The 21,698-nt window shown below is 31.8% G+C and overlaps 1 protein-coding gene across 1 annotated transcript; it reads left to right on the top strand.

Annotated features, from left to right (window-relative positions):
• The first annotated feature begins 1,863 nt into the window (after window positions 1-1,863).
• Wdr62 (WD repeat domain 62) lies at window positions 1,864-20,522 on the top strand. The gene is made up of 24 exons (XM_018548956.1): window positions 1,864-2,010; window positions 3,109-3,200; window positions 3,513-3,735; window positions 4,289-4,504; window positions 4,854-5,036; window positions 5,388-5,548; window positions 5,629-5,965; window positions 6,085-6,251; window positions 6,430-6,754; window positions 7,134-7,344; window positions 7,985-8,234; window positions 8,355-8,802; window positions 9,403-9,471; window positions 9,673-9,783; window positions 10,573-10,742; window positions 10,833-11,120; window positions 11,206-11,350; window positions 12,333-14,769; window positions 16,826-16,968; window positions 17,099-17,303; window positions 17,372-17,498; window positions 17,628-17,818; window positions 18,902-18,922; window positions 19,807-20,522. The coding sequence occupies exons 1-24, from the start codon at window positions 1,930-1,932 to the stop codon at window positions 20,178-20,180; spliced, it is 6,975 nt and encodes a 2,324-aa protein (XP_018404458.1). The 5' UTR covers window positions 1,864-1,929; the 3' UTR covers window positions 20,181-20,522.
• Window positions 20,523-21,698: the final 1,176 nt, after the last annotated feature.

Below are 21,698 nucleotides of genomic sequence, written 5' to 3'. Positions count from 1 at the left end.
ACACGAGGTTTGTTCGCGTTGCTTGTACTTTTTGCACTTAGCATTTCGTTCTCTCTCTTTTCACAATGTCCTTAATTATTCTTATCTCGTTTTAAAGTGCAAAAATTTTTTGTAAAGGTGGATTTCAACAACGCGAACAAACTTCTAGTTCTGATCGTTACTCTAGTGAATTTTGGTGAAAGGGAATAGAAATCTGGTGATTAAATTTTTAGAGTGTCATGGTAACACTGAAACTGGTTCAGTCTGTTTGTGATTTATGTATGTACGTGGTTCTTGATGGGTTTATTGTATCGTTAAATTCTTGTCGCTTTACTGGCTCTTTTCTGCGATTTTGCCATCCGTTATATTGTTGCAAAACGCAGTTACTTGTATTTCATCAAGCAATCGGTAGGTGAGTTGCCCGCTTATAGTGGTACATATTCTATATATATTCGTAAAACGTAACCTTAAGCAAGTAGTGCATTAATATCTCGTCAAACGACATTCTCACGTATCTTTTCTTCTCTATATAATTCTATTATTCAAGTCGACATTCGATACCATTCGTATCTTGTTCTCTCATCAAATCATATTTCATATTTACGATTCACGTCAGTTACGTTGCACTCATCGTTCCTTACGTTCCTACGACGACGTAGCGAAAGTGTTTGATCGATTAGAATCAGATTATAGAGATTGTAAAGAAACATATTTGATGAATAAATAGAACAATAATTTGCAAGGAATACTTTTTGATAAAGGGCTAATAAAAATTAATAATTTTAAATTTGGCCTTCGTGTGTGTATGTGTGTGCGTGTGTATATATATATATATATATATATATATGTATATACAGGGTGTCCCAAAATTCGCGTATTTGGAATACATAACATGATACTTTGCGCTAAAATAATTTTTTCCTTCAACAAATTACATGTGATAAGTAGTTTTTTATAAGACAACAGATTCATAAGTTATAAGAGAAACACAAAAATTATTTATCATACGCAATTTTGTTAAAGGAAAAAATTGTTGTAGCATGTAGTATCATGTTCTGTACTCTGAGTGCGCAAATTTTGGGACCCAGTGTGTATATGTATACTCTATGTATATATAGGGTGAGACATCTAAAATATGTCTCCTCGAAAACATTCCACTTTCATATGAAACATTTTTTTGTATCATTAAAAACGAGCGAGTTATTTGGGTGATCTGTTTTAAATGCCTCACCCTGTATGTATATAGGAAATGGAAATAACTTGTTACTTGTAACAAAATTATAGTTATAAGTTACTTTTTCTTATATCTTACTGATAACTGCATTACTATTTGTTTTTTGTAATAACAATGAATTTACATTTACTTTTACTGATATTTTTCATATTTTGAACCTATTTACCATCACAATCTTTAGTCATTAAAAGTTTTCATAATTTGTCCTGATTTCAGAACTATTTTAATGTGACAAGACTATCTTAAGATGTTAACACATCTCTTTTAGTTTATTTCTTAATAAATTTAAGATAACTTATTGTTTTTAAACACAGAAATTTTGTTCCACAAGATTGATCTTAGTGCATAATATAATGTCATAAAAGAATGAATTTGTATATAAATGAAATTCTTTAAACTGCGCGCCAATTAAATTTTATCTTAAAACAATCCCAATTAAAATTGGAATAATAACAACGAATTACATTGACAAGTAATTTAATATTCAAAATTTATGTTAAACTATCCAGCGTAATAAAAGATTTATCATCGGAGTTTTACTCCGAAACATTTATCCAACTTTTTGTCAAACTTATATAAAAATAATTTTTGTTGCAGAGAGAGAGAGAGAGAGAGAGAGAGAGAGAGAGAGAGAGAGAGAGAGAGAGATATGAAATGAGATCAAGATACTTTTTTAGAAATGGAAACTTAACGAAAGAACAGAATTTGCTGTCATAATGGAACCATTACTTACAAGCAAGATTCTTCGGGCCCCTAATTTAAAAAGGGGTCAAGAAAATATTAGGATACAAGACAGAGTAAGTAAATTATGAACCTCATTATTATACACGTCTTTCATATTATGGCCGAGTCTATTTTTAACAAGAAGAAAATTAGCAACAATTTTAAATAACTCAATCATCAAATAAATTATTATTTTAATCCTTTATCTGCATTATCGTGAGCCTTTCAAAAACAGGTAAAATTTCAAGTAACTAGGGATTGGGGATCTGAGGCAAAAAAGTATGTAATATAGTGGGGATATATGGACGATCGTAACTATTTTCGTCACTGTCAGTTTGTAACGATTCCGTGAGCAGGTAAAGTCACGAGCGTACCGTGAAAGATTTCTTCAAACACGGGTACTTATTGATTTGTCCTCGTAGTAGGAAAAATTTGGCACTGACGCAAAAGACTTACAAAAATAAAAACATGACGTTAATAAAAAAAAAAACAGCGGTGCGAAAGATTAACATTATATCTTAATTATATTTTAACTCAAAGGCCGTGATTAATATCTTAAGAATTTTATCAACTATACAGAATATCGTAAGTTCGCCGACACACCGATATTAAGGGTACTTTACTCTTGAGCGCGGTTCTTCGCCCAAGGCTTTTTTTGTTCAAAATTCGGGTTTATAGAGCTTTCATGTGATCGATACTGTATATCTGAGTTGTGCTAGCGTAGCACAACTGAGCACAATCGTTAAATTCGCTGACATACCGATATTAAGGGTACTTTACTCTTAAAAAATCATTATATTTAAAATTAAACTTTTAAACCGCGCACATTCACGCTCGTATAAAATACAATGATGTATATCGCGACACACACTTTCTAACATGCAGGGCCCCACAAACATAAAATAATGAAAAAATAAATAATATATAGGTATAAAACGAGATATATAAATAAGTAATTAGAAAAAACCCCAGCAGGGAGGAGCCCCTTCCGAATAATAAAAGAAAAATAGATAAAAAAATAAAATAATATTGCTGGGCAAGGGGCACTCCCTCCCACATGGTTATAAAAAGGGTGGGCCAAGACAAGGACAAAATAACTGTACGTACAGTTATTTTGTCCTTGTAAGACAAAATAAGTTACAATATTTGCATATTTCTTAATAATGTTTCAGATTAAGCTGGAACGTGTATTAGGTGTAACCGTTTCCAGCAATGCAGCCCTCGATTGTGATGTGACCAGCGAGTTGATTGCTTATCCAGCTGGGTAAGTTTGACTTCTTTCCAATTAATTTTTTAATGTGTAATGACGAATAAATTGACGAAAGTTTTATTTTACTGAAAGATAACAAGTATATCGAAAAATAAAAAAAATTGTGAGAAAAGAAGTTTTTCATTTATCATGAGTCTTGATGATTGTGATTGGCCAGTTTTATAACATCAATGAACATTGACATAAATTGAACTGTGTTAACATGATCACAGTGACGAATCGATGGTAATAATCGAAGATTACCGAATTCGCACACAATCACAGTTTAGTGAATGCACTTTATAAATTAGTTTTCTTTTGTTGCAGTTGTACTGTTGTGCTATTTAATCCACGACGAAATAGTCAGGCACACGTATTAAATGTTTGCCGGAAGACTGTGACTTCCCTGGCGCTGGCTGGGGACGGTAAATTCTTAGTCACTGGCGAATGCGGTCATATGCCAAATGTCCGTGTCTGGGATATTTCTGATCCACAAAATGCTGTGCAGATCGCGGAATTTCCTGGACACAAGTATGGCATCAATTGCGTGGTGAGTTTTATTTCATAGATTTGCAATTGAGAATTTCTAGTTTCTCATTCTTTATATTTTCATTGCATAAGAGAGATTGGCCTTAAACAGAATGTAATTATGCGAAAAGAAATCAATTTTTAAATATATATATGTATATAATTTAACATTATATAATATAACATTCAGTCAGAGGGGCTATATTTAATGTAAAGCCCTTTGTATAAACCTAATTCTTTTACTTAAAAAAAAAAATTATATATATTTTTATTAAAAACAATAGCGTGATAGAACTTCATGTGACTAAAACATTGATTTTACTATTATTTGTTCCTCTTCAGACAATATAAGTTTTGTCTGAAAACTATTTTTTTGTCAATTATTTTGTTTCCATGATATATTTCCATTAAAATGAGACACTCATAAATAAATTATTTTTACAATGTCATCATAACATACAATATTCAATAAATTGTATGTTATGACGAGATTAGTTTTGTGAGAGATGGAAAGCTTAAAATTTATCCTACGAAATGAATAAGATATCAAAAGAACATTTATCTTTTTATTTTAGGCATTCTCACCCAATATTAAATACGTTGTATCAGTCGGTTCGCAGCACGATATGATTGTCAACGTTTGGGACTGGCGAAGTGATGTTAAAGTAGCATCCAATAAAGTTTCGAGCAAGGTAAAAGCTGTCTCCTTCGCAGAAAATGGCAGTTATTTTGTTACCGTGGGTAACAGGCATGTTAAGTTTTGGTACTTGGAATATTCACGTAACGCCAAGGTATGCACTCAATTCTGTTTTATATTTTATTGCAAAATAGCATTATTATATATTTTTTTTTACAAAGAAGCTCTGACAGCAATAGAATTTCTTATTAATTTATGTGCAGTGACTGATCGTATTTTTTATAGCGACTGAAAAGAACACTTCGTAAAAGTTCGAATTGTTTTGCTCGTTAATTATTACTATTATTAATTATTATTAATTACTTAAATATACGTTTATTTTATACACTTATTTATATTTGGCCTATTCAATCTTTGATTTTCTTTTTTTTTTTTTTTACTTTTTTCTTGGTGTAATAGAAAAGTAATCAACTCAATGTTTTATACAATATTTTATTGTGCAGTATAAAGAACCCGTGCCTTTGATGGGTCGATCTGCTATATTAGGAGAACAGAGGAACAATGATTTTGTTGATGTAGCCTGCGGTAGGGGAGAAATGACGGATTCTACATACTCAATAACCAAAACAGGCTTGCTGTGCGAATTTAATAACAGAAGACTCTTGGACAAATGGGTTGAGCTTCGAGTAAGTTACTTCAAATGATCACGCTTAATTCTACGAACACTTCCGAATGTAAAACGAAGCAGAAATAACTAGACTATACACAATCAATTTACTTTAAAATCACATCCTTCATTCAGAGGACACATTTTCAATGATTCTGACATTTACATTATGTTTATGCCCCTCTCTGATTTTCCTTACAATTTTATAAATTTGTATTTTCATGCGTCATAATTAAATTTAAAAAAAAATCGAAATTTAAATGCTGATTTTTCTTCTCCGAATATATTCTACGTATGAAAATACACAAATTTACAAAATCGGAGGGGAGGACGTTATATTAAATATTTATCATTTTTACTATTTTTCTAGACAAGTAGTGCCAATTGTATGGCGATCGGAGATAAATATATTTTTATTGGATGCGCCGAAGGTATTGTAAGATGCTTTAGCCCTAGCACACTTCAATTTATTACTACGCTACCGAGAACACATTACTTAGGAGTCGATGTCGCACAAGGATTATCCATCAGGTATATTTTTATAACATTCACGTATCTTAACAATTTTTTTGTTGCGATAATTTAAAAATATCTTTCTATTTACTTTTTAGCCATATGTCTCAACATCCATCTAACGCAAAATATCCGGACGCGATTGCGTTGGCATTTGACGAGAGAAATAATAAGCTAACTTGCGTATATAACGATCACAGCATCTACGTTTGGGATGTGAGGGATATCAAACGGGTTGGCAAATCACACTCGTTCCTATACCATTCAGCCTGCATTTGGGGTGTTGAAACGTATCCAGTTGATACAGATTCTGTTAGTGCAATGCCACCCGGAAGTTTCATTACTTGCTCTAGCGATGATACGATAAGAGTTTGGAATTTAGAAAAGGATAATTTACCGAATAATACTTTATACAAACGGAACATTTACAGCAACGTTAGTATTTACATAAGGGCGCTCGCCAATCTTATCCCTTTTGTAAAATCTAATAGATTAAAATGCAGACATAGAATTATTACTTTTTTGCACCATCATTTTATTTTCTTGATCAACAGGAATTGCTCAAGGTGTTGTACATAGATTCAGAACTGACTTATCTAAAGGATCTGGATTTGGCCGCCGCGGGATCCACTGAAAGGAACGATACATCTTATGACAGTCGTAACGGTGTGAGATCGATAAGGGTTGCTCCTGATGGCAAGCACCTCGCTTCCGGTGACAGGTAATAAAAGAAAAATTTATTTGATTGAAAAGTGACAGATGAAGGATATAGAGGAGATTAGAAATAGTTGATACATAAGGCAATATTGATACACTTAAAATCACATTGTTTTTACATTTAAGAGTTTTATTACATATCATTTGGATATATAATATTTACATATATATTATTTTCACAGATCCGGCAATATCAGAATTTATGATGTTTCTTCGTTGGAAGAATTATGTCTAATAGAAGCACACGATGCCGAAGTGTTATGTCTAGAATATTCCAAATTCTCACGACATGCATTAAACACTCCTAGACTATTGGCAAGCGCGTCTCGCGATAGATTAATTCACGTTTTTAGCGTCGATCAGGGATACAATTTCCTGCAGACGCTTGACGATCATAGTTCTTCCATTACTGCGGTCAGGTTTTTCAATCAATTGAGTCAGGGTAATCAAATACAGATGGTATCTTGCGGCGCAGATAAAAGTATTATTTTTAGGCAATTGCAATCGGTGAGTAATTCTGCTCGATGATCGACGATAACACTGTTCAACAAAAAATGTATTGTACAAGAACGAAGATAATTGTTTTCCATAACTTTTGGACACTGAATACAATCTTTATCAAATTACTCTATCACGCTACAAGTTTGAGAAACAGTTAAAGTTAAAAGAAAGGGCTTCATTTTTATTCCTAACCAGATTGTCTGCCTTTTCATTTCCTCTGATATTTATAGAAGTAATGTTACTTATTTAGAAATTTTAGTAAATGTCATCATATTTAGCTCAAAAATTATGAGAAACAATTATTTTCAAAGAAAAACTTTTTGCTGAACAGTGTAATTTGATATTTGTATTCATCAAGATGTATTATGGTTTCTTATGTTTTTAGACACCAGGTGGAATGCCGCAATTTGCTAGAGGCCGCAATGCTCAGGGAAAAACTACTTTATATGACATGGAAGTCGATTCCGGACAGAAACATGTGCTAACTGCCTGTCAAGATAGGAATATTCGCGTTTACAATGTTACTACGGGTAAACACAGCAAGACATTTAAGGGTTCTGTTAGTGATGATGGTTCACTGATTAAAATTGTTCTAGGTAAGATATATAGTTTATTTCACACACACACACATACACACGCGCGCGCGCACTTGGTAAGGTGGTAACTATGTCACTACAATCAGTGTAGGACATCCGGAGGAATTTTAGGGTGAGAATCCTACGTTTCGCGGCTCTTTCCGGAATCCATAGAGATGCATAATGCGTTTCCCCTTTGTCATAAAAAAAGTGACACTTCCAATCAGTTCTCGAAAATTTGAATCATATATGATATTTTGTTACCTTAGCGTACTGTATATAAAAAGTCAGCTTTACTGTGAATCAGAGTAGCGATTTTTATTGACCTAACTACACTGTTTGTATCCTTGATATACATACTCGAGTTCCTGGAACTCCATCCATATTTGTTATCGTAACTTCTATAAAAATGAACGTATTTCAATTAATTTTTTTTAGTCGATGAAAAATTGATTAAGAAACAAGTCCATAATATGTAAAAATCGATAGAATTAAGAAGCTTCGAGATATGTAGGTTCAAAGAAATAAAAAGTTCAGAAACGTGAACAAAAATCTCGATTTAGCAAATTGCACTGAGATTTCTGTGACTCCAGTATATATTGCTAGGATTAAAAATTGTTCAAATGATCTAATCAGAATATTTCGTTTGATGTATTTTCAGATGCGTCTGGTATTTATGTAGCTACCTCATGTACAGACAAAACTTTATGCGTGTATGATTATTATAGCGGCGAATGTATGGCCACTATGGTTGGTCACTCAGAATTGGTAACAGGTTTACGCTTCAGTCCAGATTGTCGTCATCTTGTGTCTGCAAGCGGCGACGGTTGCGTATTTGTATGGCGTGTTCCACACGATATGGTCGTGACTATGCAGGCTCGTCTAGCTCAACAAGCAATGCGCGCTGGCAAGTAAGTAGTTTCTTTTTTTTATGTTTACTGTTCTGTTTAGTAAATCTTAATTATATTATTATATGTTAAAATTACTATATAATAATTGTATTCTCAAGTCTTTCTCAAATGTATTAATAGACGATCACTCCAAGTCAACGGTGGTGGAATCGACGTGCGGTTAGATAATGAAATCTTTGGCTCGCCTCCATCGAACTTTCTCGATCCCAATGCAAATCCGACGCTCCAGAGTGTAGATTATAGATTTAGCGTTGGTCAGCTACCATTATGGGCAAAGAAACAAATGAATACCGCGAGTATTGATGATAGTGCAACACTAGGCTCAAGTGTCAGGTCTCTCAGTGTTGATCTGCCAAAGGGACGATGGGCGCAAAGAGTTCAACAAGGCGATGGTATCACTGTAAAGTCCGTTTATGACAGTGATGAAGTTATACCATTTCCTCCGTCGCGCAGTGCCATTGATTCGGATGGTGGTGATGGTGGCGGCTCGAAGGACAGCTCCATTGATAGCGGCACAGAAACGAAATGTAGCAGCGACTATCGTCGAGAAACGTTGATTAGTAAAACGGTTGGTACAAGAGGAATTCTTTGCGATAAATAACTTGCGATAGATTGCAAATTGAGGGAGAGAATGCAGTTGCAAAATTATATAATACCAAAGATATCTTTATGTCCCTTTTATCACCAAATTGAATTATCTTTTTTTAATTTTGTTTATACACTCTTTAACTTATTTTATTTTAAAAAATATTATTTCTTCTGCACATTTTTGGGAATTATATAACTCATTTTATTCATTTCAAAGTAATAAATGGAAGATGCTACCTCCATTGGGGGTAAGAAATTGAAAGAAATTAAAAAAAGTTTATTTTTTAATCATCTGCTTTTCTAGATATTTAAATAATAAGATATCTATAAGTTTTATCTTTTTTTTTTTAGACATTTAGACATAATCGAAAAATATTTGGTATAATTCAAATACAAGAATATGTACAACAAAATGTATTTTTTAGTTTAAAAAAGTTGATATTTTGGTTAAGTTCATTCACTCTTTGAAATATATAATTATTTTTTTAATGATTAATCATTAACTAATATTATCATATTCTTTTAATGTATTGCTGTTTTTTTTCTAATCTAAAAAAAGGATATTAAATTGTGATTTTAGGAAGAAGAGGGGAATATATTTCAATCTTGTCCTAAAAGTTATAGAGAGATAGAAAGTGAAACAAAACAGGTACTAATAAAGTTATATAAACATTATTACATGATCGTATACATTATTGTCTTTTCAATATATCAGATTCACTTTTATTTATTGATTATTTTGTTTCGATCTTGTTTTTTTAATCATCCCTTTTTGGTAATTTGAATTGTATTGTCAATTTGCCATCATATTTGTTTCATTGATCACATTTTATTTCGATCACTGACATAGGTAATTGACGATAAGGTAACAGTAAGAAGTAATAATATTACGGAATTGACACGTCAATCGAGGAGTCGTCATCACACCGACGATAGCAGTCTTGGCAGCTTTAAATTTGAGGTACATTCTTTTAAAAACGCGAAATGTTTTCAAAAAATAATTGTCTGAAAATAGTCTATTTAAGAAATATTTTATGAAGCCGCTTTTTCGAAGCATGATAAAATATATCATATGTTGCATAAATAATATTTCTGCTGATATATCCTCAATTGACATTTGATTTTTATTCATATGCTTATGTGTTATGCATATTTTTAATTTAATTGTCAATTATATTGTTAATATTAGATTGTTCGGAAAGTTTATTTAAATTTTCTAGCTCAACATTGTATATACATCTTTGTCAAAAATGGACGAAATTTAAAAAGGTTTTAAAATTTGAAATCTTTTGAAAGGTTTACATTTTTTTGAATTTCTGTGAGTTTGGAAATTTTTATATATAAAACTACAAGCTGAAAAAGATGGAAAATTTTCGTTTCACGATAGGTCTTTCACGTGCCCAAATAAATTTGCAAAAATTTTCAACTATTTATCGTGTAAGTTTGAAAGCTTTTCTTACAAAATCGTTTTTTATAAATGTTTTTATGATTTTTTGTTCCTGAGTTATTCGCGAGTTAAATAAAGAAACATTTTGATTCTAATTACTTATAACATCGTTACAAAATCATCATACCCCAATTAAGAAATCAGATTTTTAAAGCTGAAATTTTGCTGTATTGATTGGTATAATTGCTATTTTTTTTAATGTATAATATATTATTTTAAGCTAGAAAATTTGAATTGAACTTTCCGAATAACATAATAAATAACATCCCGCTATATCTTTATCTAAAAATGATTATCATTCAGGATCATGAAAGCACCGAACATGATGGGGATGTTGAAGATTATTCTGAAGGAGAAAATGGAACGACAGGTTCTGAGAAGTCACACCATAGATTAATGTATTATCCTCCACCAGAAGATATTGTGTCAAATCAATTTACCGTTAATGCGATGGATGTTGAAGAGCTTCGAAGGTTTATTTTTTATTCAATATACAATATTTTCTTTTGATTGTATTATGAGTCTTTCATCGAATAGATACAGAATATATTTCGTATGTATAGGTCACAAAGACGTCAAAGAAAATTAAAAAATACAGAGAATCGGACAAGCGAAATGATTGCATCTGGTAGTCAGGACGAATCTGATTCAGAAGGCGGAGCATCGACTCCTAGTGCCGAGAGAAATCCGTTATCTATGTTATCTGAAGCTAGCTCGGAGGGTTTCGACCAACTTGCTAAACAAAATCACAGAGAAAAATATCTGAAAAATGCCTTCGAATCACTTAGTGGTGCGGAGGAACCACCAAATCGTGTAAAAGCGACAAGTATTAGCTCTCAGTTTCATGGAAGGTAAAATAATTTTAATGAATTGAAATATTATACTAAATTGTTATTTTAACAATTGATAATTACTGATTAATTTTATTTATTATAGACTCAGTAGTGAAGGTACCACTACCAAAATACGTAATGTAGCAATGGTTAACGCAGCAAAACATACAAAAGGTGACGATGATGTTGTGAAGAAACGGGAGGAGTTGCAGAGAAGGATAGAAGAAACCAGAAGAAAGTTACAAAGTGTGAGTAATAATTTTTGCATGAGAAAAGTAAAATGTTTTACAGGAATTTTGCTTATATAAATAAAAAAAAGTAATTTTTTGTTAAAATTTTATGCTTATTAACATTTATATGTGAATATACAAATTATTTTTATAGAAATTCTATCTCTGTGAATTCCCCTTAAATTCTGACTGAAGTAATATTTTTCGCAATAAATTTTTAAGAGATGTTAGTAGCATTATTATTAATTGACGATCAATTTAGTCATAAAAAATCATTATTACAGTTCACCATTATGTTTGGTGTCAGACAAACCGAATCAGTAACACAATCTCTAGAACTAATAATTATATTTATATATTCATACATGAACATTAAGTACCAAAACTTGCTTTGAAAATAGCATTCTTCTATTTGTACAAGGGCTATCCAGAAAGTAAGTTCCGTTTATAAATTTTGTCGCCACAGTGGTGTGATCGCTATAGTACGCGTGCATGGTGAATTACAAAGTCTCTAGTTCAAGTAATCAATCCTGGACGTATCGTAGTATCAGAATTGAGACAAATGACCCGTTGTCATCAGCATTTAAAATATTATCACCGTTTATATCAGTAACAAAGCAATTTTAAGCTGTATTTTGAGCATTGAATCTCCAACAATCATTGTTTTCAGACCACGATGATTATCAAAACTAAAAGTATCATTCCAAACATTGTAACTGCCAATAATATGATCAACCTCCCATTAATATACCTATCTTTTGAAATTGGCTTTTGCCGGTACGTTCTGTGGTTTCTTCTCAATCATATTGTTGCATTTCTTTGTAAGGTGTGTAGTTTAAAAAACAATACAATTTTTTTGTAAAAGTGTGTATACATACTTGTTTTTTTTTTAATAGGCCATCGAAACTTACTTTCTGAATAACCCTCGTATTTAAACATTTCTCGGTCGATTTTCACTTAATATTATTTCCGTAATAAAATTTAATTCTTACTTCTGTAGGTCGGTTATAGATCGTTACTGAAATCCAGTCAAAGCATATCCGATTTAAGCAGTCATATACAGGAAAAGCATCGTCGTTCAAACAGGATGAGCACAGGTAACAAATCCGGTCAGCAAAATCAATTTGCAAAACCGATTAATCCTTGCAAACCTATGCTAAATCCAAAGCCCACGTTTAAATCCCAGCAATCCATTAACAAGGTTCAAGGTATGGGGAATGCATTACCTAAGCTAGAGATACCAAATGAAAACCGCTTATCGAAAAGTCCAACTATGTTGTGCATCAATGAGAAAGCAAAAACAACTCTTAACCGTCCATTAACGTTGATATTAAAAAAAACTGAAAAGTATAAACTGTCCTTGAATAAAGCTAATCAATCTTTGCCCGAATCTCCTGTATGCGAGGAATCAAAACTATTGAAAGAACAGTATAAGAAGAATATAAGTCGATTTGCAAGATTTGCTCATAAGAGAGGATCTTGTAGTTATTTTATCGGTCTGAATGATAATGAGAAGGATATCGAGAATGTTGCAAAATCTTTCGAAAGCTTACCTGCTATGAATGAACGTAATATGAAGAATCTCAATGAGATCATTGATAATGCTGATGAGGGAAGTGGTAATTTCAGTGACGATTCATTGGAAGGAGATTTTAAGAATCCACCTCGACGTTGCGTCAGTGATTATCAAATAAACGTTCATATGAATGACTGTAGAAGTTATTCGAATTATCAGAATATCGAGAAAAAAAATTTAACTGGCTCTCAAGAAAGCATACTTTCAAATGCCTCCGTTGAGTCATTCTCTAAAGGAAGCGCTGAAATCTTGGATTATAATCATTATGATTATGATAGACATTCGAGTGCGAGCTTTTTTTTGTCTCGACATAAAATCCAGGAAGGCAGAAGTCAGGAGAGCATATTAACTGACGAGTCAGACTATCAAATGTTTCCGTTACGCGAAAACGCTGATCATCAAAGTACAGAAAGCGTATTAACCGATGACTCGGATTCCTTAGTGAAATCTGCACCTCTGGAAATGTTATTTGATTCACATTACAAACGGAAAAGACAAAATTCCGAAACCTACAGTGGAAACCCTAATAACATTATAGAGACTACTACGGATAATGCACAAAGCACTGATCTCGAGAACACATCATACAGAACGGTATTTAGATCGAAATCTTTACAGGATACTAGAATAAATAAAACGAGAAATAACACAAATTTCGCAGAAAATAACGCATCACTGAAAACTCACGTTTACTGTGAATTTAATTTTGACAACGAACACAAGGATAATGTGGATACCACAGTTTGCAGTGGTTCAGAAACTATTTCACAGAGCAATAGTCTAAAAGTGCCTACGAAACCAGAATCGATGATGATCATGAATGATTTTGTTGCACACAAACCACCGAAACCTAAGAGAAATTCGTCTCGTACTCAAAGTATGCGTAATAGAGCTAGACCGAACTGGAAATATATTGACACTCCACCCTCATCACCTGCTTTAAAAAGCGATTCGGACAATTACGTAGCGTCTTCCATGAGTTCAACTTGCTTCGCATATGATATAACGCAGGACGATACGAAGATTAAGCAAGATTCAATCAATTCAAAAGTAATGCAACAATTCTTGCATTCTACGAATTATGCGCTACAATCTGACGATAATAAAGAGAGCGGAAGTGAATTTTATAGTCTGCAGACTAATCGTACTGATAAAAATAGTATTTTGCAGGATGAACAGATGTACGTCAAGAACGACTCCTCAAGTTTAACCAAAAATCATAATGTAAAGAAGATTCATGATTCGAGAAAAGAATTATGCACATCTAACGATAAGGAACAAATAAATTTGTTTAAAAATAGCGTTCCAGCAAAAAATAGATATGAAACTTACGACTCACTGGAACCCAGTGAAGTCTCCTGCGACCTGCAAAGAAAGGAGCTATCACTCGGCAGTTCGAATTTGCAGTGTACCAATGAATCTGTCAACGATCTTGATGCGAGCGTGAATTTTAAGATAACTCGTGCAATTGAGGGCACTGTGAAACTACTTTCAAAGGAATTCGAGAATCTAATGAGGCAGAAGCAATACTTAACGAAGGAGAAATGTTTGCAATTGACGCACGGTCAGGAGACGAGCAAAAACTTTGCTAAATTAGAGGCCGAGCGAGATGGTAGATTTTACGCAATCAAGCGCAATGATATACGACTACATTCATGCGGCGAAGACAGTGATTGCGCTGATATGTCAGCAATGGATAGATCGCTGATGGAGAGTGGCTCTTCCACATCTGCTTCAAGTTGCACTAATTCGCCTAAGAGAATGTGGCCGCCTGCGTCACGATGTCCGAGTCACACTAAGTGGATGAAAACTCTACCAACGATTGATCAAACGATAATTTCCACAAAGCATCCTTATGCAGGTATCAAACAAGTAAAATGTTTGCATACATATATTCTACGTGTTGTCATTAAATTTTACGTGTTAGTGTCCCCAAATTAAATAGAAATTTATAGAAGAAAAATACTTTTCCTATTTATATATATTTCGTTTTATCGTAAACGTAATTATATAATATCTGTATATACGAAGTTATAAAGTGAGAATAAAAAATAAGTAGTTATCGCCAAAATGATAACTAGGCGGAATTAATTTGAGTTACACACTTATTTAAAAATCTTTTCATTAATGGAAGTCTCTTTCTCTCTCTTTCTCTCTCTCTCTCTCTCTCTCTCTCTCTCTCTCTCTTTCTCTCTCGTTAGCTTAACATAGGTAGTTAATAATATAAAAAAGTTTGCTTTGTTTTAAATTATACAAGATCATTTATATAAGGAGATATTTTCTACTATTTTAAAATAAAGTATCTTCTTTTATATTATGAACTATTTATATTAAGCTACAGAGAGATTTATTAAAATCAAAAAGATTCCTAAATAATATAATCAAAATATATGATCAGATGATGTGATCATAGAGCGAAATTAAAATTAATTCCATACAGTTACCGTTTTAGCGATGACTATTTATTTTTTATTCCTACTATATCTTTTCTTGTATTTTTTTTTACATTTATATTTTTTTCAAAAATTTCCTCTTTTTGAAGTATAATCTTTGTAATGAAATACGAAAGTGAATTGTGTCTTGACGAAATACTATAGTTAATCGTCCACTTATTCATTGCTTATGAACAATTGCGATTTTATTTCAAGGCGACAGCATTACTTTTCAGTTTGAATGCTTTTCAAGATATGTGAAGATTTTATCAATATTTTCATTTTGCATGCAAAGCAACCGCACATTGTTCTTCTCATTAAGTTACAACATTATCCTTCTTTCCTTTTCGCTGCTATTTTGCTCTCTATTGTAATGTAATTTATTGTAAATCGCGTTATTTTTTGTGCCAGAAGTTCCATGTCAAATATTAATGATATTGTAGAAAAATTGTAAAATTAAACTTATTTTGAATTTGATCTTCTTGCACACATAGAGAAAAAAATTATTGAATATATTCTACATACACATATACACACGCGCATGCATACAGATGCATATGTGTATGTGTGTTTCTACATATTTAATAAATTTAGGTATTTTTATTTTTAAATTATATGTATATATTTTTTAAGGATAAACTACCAAAAATGTTCAACGTACAATTTTCATTAATTTTAGCAAAAACATTCTAAATGACGTCAAATGTTTAAATGAATTTTCACCGACAAAGAAGTTTAATGCGAAAAACGTTTGAATAAAGTTATACATATACTTTATTCAAATATATTTGGCATTAAATTCTTTAGAATAAATCTTTATGCGTGGAAATTCGTACGTTCCTAGGCAGGGGGGAGATGGGATGAAAGTTACGCATCCCCCAACTTCTATAATTTTATTCAAACATTTTTGGCATTAAACTTGTTTGTCGGTAAAAATCCATTTAAGAGCATTCATTTGACATTATTAAGAGTATTTCTATCAAAATTTATGACAATCGGCGCTGGACGTTTTCGGAAATTCACCTTCTTTTTATTATTAAAAAATAGTGCTTCTCTCTTGCATTGTAATTTGTTAATCTTCTAAAAATAAAAATTTTTTCAATAAACGTTAAAAAAAAAAGAAATCATCATGCAAATTTAATAGTAGCGATTAGTGCATGTGTGTGCGCGTTGTCAACAGTTGGCAGTAGTGAGGGGCGAATCTCGTTAAAAATTATTGACAACGAAGAAGAAAGTGGCATGAGACGAGCCTGTTCGTTGAGTGACCTTTCCATCAGTCCTTCAAATAGGTTATTGCATGGCCCTTTACAAGGTATCTCGTTATTCTATTTAGATAATATGTTTTCATATTCGTTCAATGATGTAATGTCATTTTTATTATAGAAAATTTTTGTTAGCCATTTTATAATTATATTTGTCCTTTGTATATTAAAAATATGATAGTATCTATGTAAATTTCTTCTCCGAATTAATGATAATTAATAGTTTCAGGAAAATTAGGAAATAAAAATATAAGCGCAGCAACGAAATTGGGAAATGCCAATTCTAGCAACCAATTCAGATATATGTCAGGAAAAAATCACTCGACTCACATAACGAGAAGCAGCAGTGTTGGTGTTTTAAATCAAGTATGTTTTGTGATGTATATGGACAATAAGAACGTCGAAAATCACATACACAGCGCGCACGCATCACACATACACACGTACACGTGCGCGCGCGAAGTATACGTTAAATAAAAATCATTGTAATTTATAGAGTGACTCAGAATCGGACGCTGGTATAATAGGTGGAAGTAGAGGCTGGAGCGGGCACTCTAGCATCAATAGCAGAACAAGTGGTTTGATGAGACCAACGATTAGTTCTCAAAATAAAATCAATCATCAAAATAAATTGACTTCTTCTAGTAACAATGTTTCATCAATCCTGAGAAGACGGGGAATGCAAGGAGCTTTCTCAATTGGTATTTAAATTTTCACTTTATATCAGCAATCAATATTAACGAATATTGCTTATACATTTCTTTTACAGTTAATCTAAGTCAAGCAGGAAATCAGGAAGATTCGAGTTCAGAAGATACTTCATCGAATGGAAATGGAGGAAAACCGGCACTACCACCAAGACCTAGAAGTATCAGTATTGATCATTCTTCTACTAGGTAAAAATTTAATGCTTTGATAGCTCTTTTAGGTCATAGTTCCAATTAGACTTACAATATTTACAGATATTTACTTAAATTACAATATAATAAATATAAATTATTTATATACGATATTTATTTGACTAGCTTAAGTCTACCCAGTACAACGGTAAGAAGATCTGGATCAGCAATCATCACAAATGGCCGGAGTGGTGCCAGCGCAATCGGACAAGATGGAAGTAGGATATCTACGGCAAGTAAAAATCAGTTGGAACCTAGTCCACATGAACTTCCAGTCAAAGATACCGATCGTGCTATCGACGTAGCTAGTGTTAAATGTGAGTATATCAAAATTATCATTAAACGCACAGTATCGTAATTATTCTGTCATTAAAAACGTAATTTTAAAAATAATAAGTATTATAATACAATTTTCGGATATTCTTCCGAATAGGACCTTCCGACTAAGTTGAAACATTACTGGTAATATTATTACAATATATTTAGAAATCTTTCGAAGGTCACTCAAGATTATAACCTTAATAACATTAAACATATGTCAACATCAAGGTTGTCGAAAAGGTCTTTCCCAGTCGACATATTAGCCCTCAAATCTTTTATCGACATTAACAGGATCAATTTAACCAGATTTTTTATTATAGGTATTCCAGGTTAGGCTTAGTTTTGATTATTAAATATATCTGATGTTATCACTAATGTATTACTCATTTTATTTATGGAATTATTTTTAGTTATTAATTTCTTTTTTAATTTTTTAACATTTATGATATAGGATTTTCATAAATAATCACTATATATTGTAACAATATTACCTGTAAAGTTTCAGCTTACAATTAGTCGGAAAGATGTTCCGTTCGAAAGTACAACTCAATTTTCTCTTCAATTTGAAGTTTTTATAATTGCAGATATTTATAGTGTTTAGCGCGATGGTCTGCACGATTTTTGAGACATGTATAGGCTTACCTATTTATAATTTTGATAAATCTAAAAATACTTTATCACTTTATTACTTCGTCGGATCGATAATGTTAAGATCTGTGAAGCTAGCACGAGATTCTGTCGATATCAAAAAAATTACAACAGTTCCAGTAGCGCTTTTCATAGTTCTACAGTTCCTTATAAAAATAAACAATAGTTCCGCATTTGTAATACTAAAAAATTAAAAATGAAAATATGTTGTGCTAACTTCGAGAATCTAGTGCGACATTTTTTCCTCTAAAAACGACAAATATTATCAATTAGTAAGTCTTACTTATACTGTAACTAATTGTCTTTAGGATCCCCTTAACTGTCAGAAATTGTGCAGACCATTATGCTGAACACCCTATATGCAATCATCATCTATTGATTAATACATCTATGTTATATATAGTCGATATCTAACATTTTCGTTTTTGCAGTAGGCATGGATGAAATATTAGGTAATTAAAAGATATCTACTAATGTATAGCGAATATAATTTCATTGCATCTAAGAAATTTCTTCTATCACATCCGCTGTTTCACCAATTACAGATTTTAAATAATGGAATTACTGTATGTTTGAGAATGTGGTATTGATATGAATTAATGAATGAAAGGTATTGTGTGAAAGGGCATTCACTCATTATAGCACCCAGAAAATATCGGTAACTTAACGTTGTCTTCACTTCTAATTACTGTATCTAATAACTGTATTCTGCTGCTTACCGTGAAGCATTCAGTCTCAAAATCTCTATCCAACGCCTCGTTCTGATTCAACAATTCTAACTCTAATTGTACGGTATCATATTGAGATCAGTTCTCGTTGAGCTTATCTCATAGTCTTAACTTGCGTGACATTTTCTGGTGTGATGTCCATGGATTCAATGTAATTTTTGCACGCGTGCATGTCACCTTTATATTGGCGCGTTTTCTTTTGAATAACGTTATCTTTTTTTGTCATGTATCTTGATTGATAATTTAAATATATTATATGTATACGAACTAACTTTGTGCTTGGCTATGATATCTTGGTATAATGTAGCATATATTGAGCGCATTTCGCGAATCCAACAGTTGAGCGAGCGCTCGCTATTATTGGTGTATTCTTTTAGATCAATTTACTCGATCAAAAAAAAGTTTTAAAGATTATAAGGCTCAATAAATATCAATTAGTTCGAATGAGATTCGAATTAAAAAGCAATAGTTATATTGATTAAGACATGCATGTTAATTGCATATTTTACAACATGTTTATTAAATTTATTTTTCTCGTCATATATGTATGATTATTAAATTTAAACACATACACAGTATAAATATAATACTAATACGCGTTCTTGCAGTGTCCACACAACTATGCAGTACGATTGCAGACGAACTTACACGCACTGCGGACAATGTCGTGCAATTGTACAAACGTTTGACGATAGACAATGACCCATCTACAGGAGCAATCGATCGAGATACAATGCTGCGTGGATTGGAATCGTCCATTAATGAAACTATGCGTACTCTACGACTGGTTGTTGCTGGTGGTGAGAACGACAATGACGGAAGTAGTGAGAACGCCATCACTAATGAAGCGACGGCAAAGTTTCAAGAATTACTCGCGGATCAGGATCAGAGCAAGGTAGTCAATATGATGCAGCAATATTCCGAACTGCTTTTAAATATGATGCAACAGAAGATGGGAGGGACTCAATCAAATCATACATAAATTATTAATCCGTCCATCTGAAAATTGAAAAAAAAAATTAACTTGAATGCCATCGTATTTAACGTATCGATATATTCAAATAATACGAAGAATATATCGTAATAGTTCGTTTTCAAGCATTATATTATTGATAATTCATTTTCTTTAATTTGAGAGTTTAAGCCTCTTTTGAGTAGTCGCCGTGGCAATACTGAATCTTGACACCGTAACCAAGAAATGACATTTTAATTTTTGTTATATAATATTATGCCATTTGTAAATAAAAATAATTTAGATAAAGCAAAATGATAAGATTAATTTTAACATTTGTAAAAATGGATCAAAGTCATCATTACCCCTCTTCCCAACTAGTCAGTAATTATAAAAGATATTAAAAAACACGTGAAGCACGTTTACTTAATCCGCATGCGTAAACCTATTTTCACTTTTACATATCTTTTACAATTATTTACTGACTGTCAATAAGGAAAAGATAGGTTTGACTCATTTTCACAAGCGTTTTAAAGCGATTTCATCATTTCATTTTATACAAATTGTTTTACAAATGGTACACAACAATAATTAACGTGTCACTACTCACTTATTACGTCAAAATTCAATATGCGGCTACTCAAGTATGTTTTGCTTTATAAAAATAAAATAAATATGTCACCGCACACAAAAACTCTATATACATATCGTATACAGCTACGAAGAAATTCATTCTCTTTTTGCCAATTATCGATTATATCTGCTTTTGTGATTAATTTTTAAATTCGGTATATAATAAATTAATGTTAGTAATTTAGATGTAACATAACATACATCATCGAAATCCATTATCATCGTTTTTATATTCTATATATGTGAAATATAAATTATATATTTTATATAACTACTAATAGATATTAGAATTAGTCTTCGCCATCTACGTTTACCTAGACAAATTGTAAGATGGACAAATATGGTCGAAGTAAATATCGTAGATTGTTTAAATGTACGTATAGAGCTGATTGTAACGACCTCATCCATTTGTATTTTCAAGCCATATACCGTGAAATGCCAATTAACTAAAGACTAATAGAATAGTTTTCAAACAATTATATATATATACACATTGAGCGATATTAATACAATAATATATATTAGTGCTCTTATTATGTAACCAAAGGTTATCTATATTAACGGTCTAAAGAAGGAATATCCTTTTTCCTTCACTCATTAAAGCTTTGCAGAAAATTGCGTTATAAAAAATATGCAAAATGAAACTTGCCAGTATAAAATTAAAATGTAACTATAAGTTTAGTCATTGCATGAAGTGTTAAATCAAGCTTGAATAGCTGATTTGATACTAATGTTAATGACTAAAAATATATAGTTAGATAATAAAGATTTGCCAATATTTTAATAAAGTTTTATATTTCAAAATATAAATTATAGAAGCATATAATTTTATTTAAGATTATTAATTATCATCTATGTTAACGATAAATTATCTATATAATTTTAATATATAAATTCTTAAATTTCTTTTTTAAT

Source organism: Cyphomyrmex costatus, unplaced genomic scaffold (assembly GCF_001594065.2).
Source record: "Cyphomyrmex costatus isolate MS0001 unplaced genomic scaffold, Ccosl1.0 scaffold76, whole genome shotgun sequence".
In the NCBI taxonomy this organism is placed as follows: Eukaryota; Metazoa; Arthropoda; class Insecta; order Hymenoptera; family Formicidae; genus Cyphomyrmex; species Cyphomyrmex costatus.
Note: the sequence above shows the minus strand (reverse complement) of the source record. Positions and strands in the feature narration are given on the sequence as shown.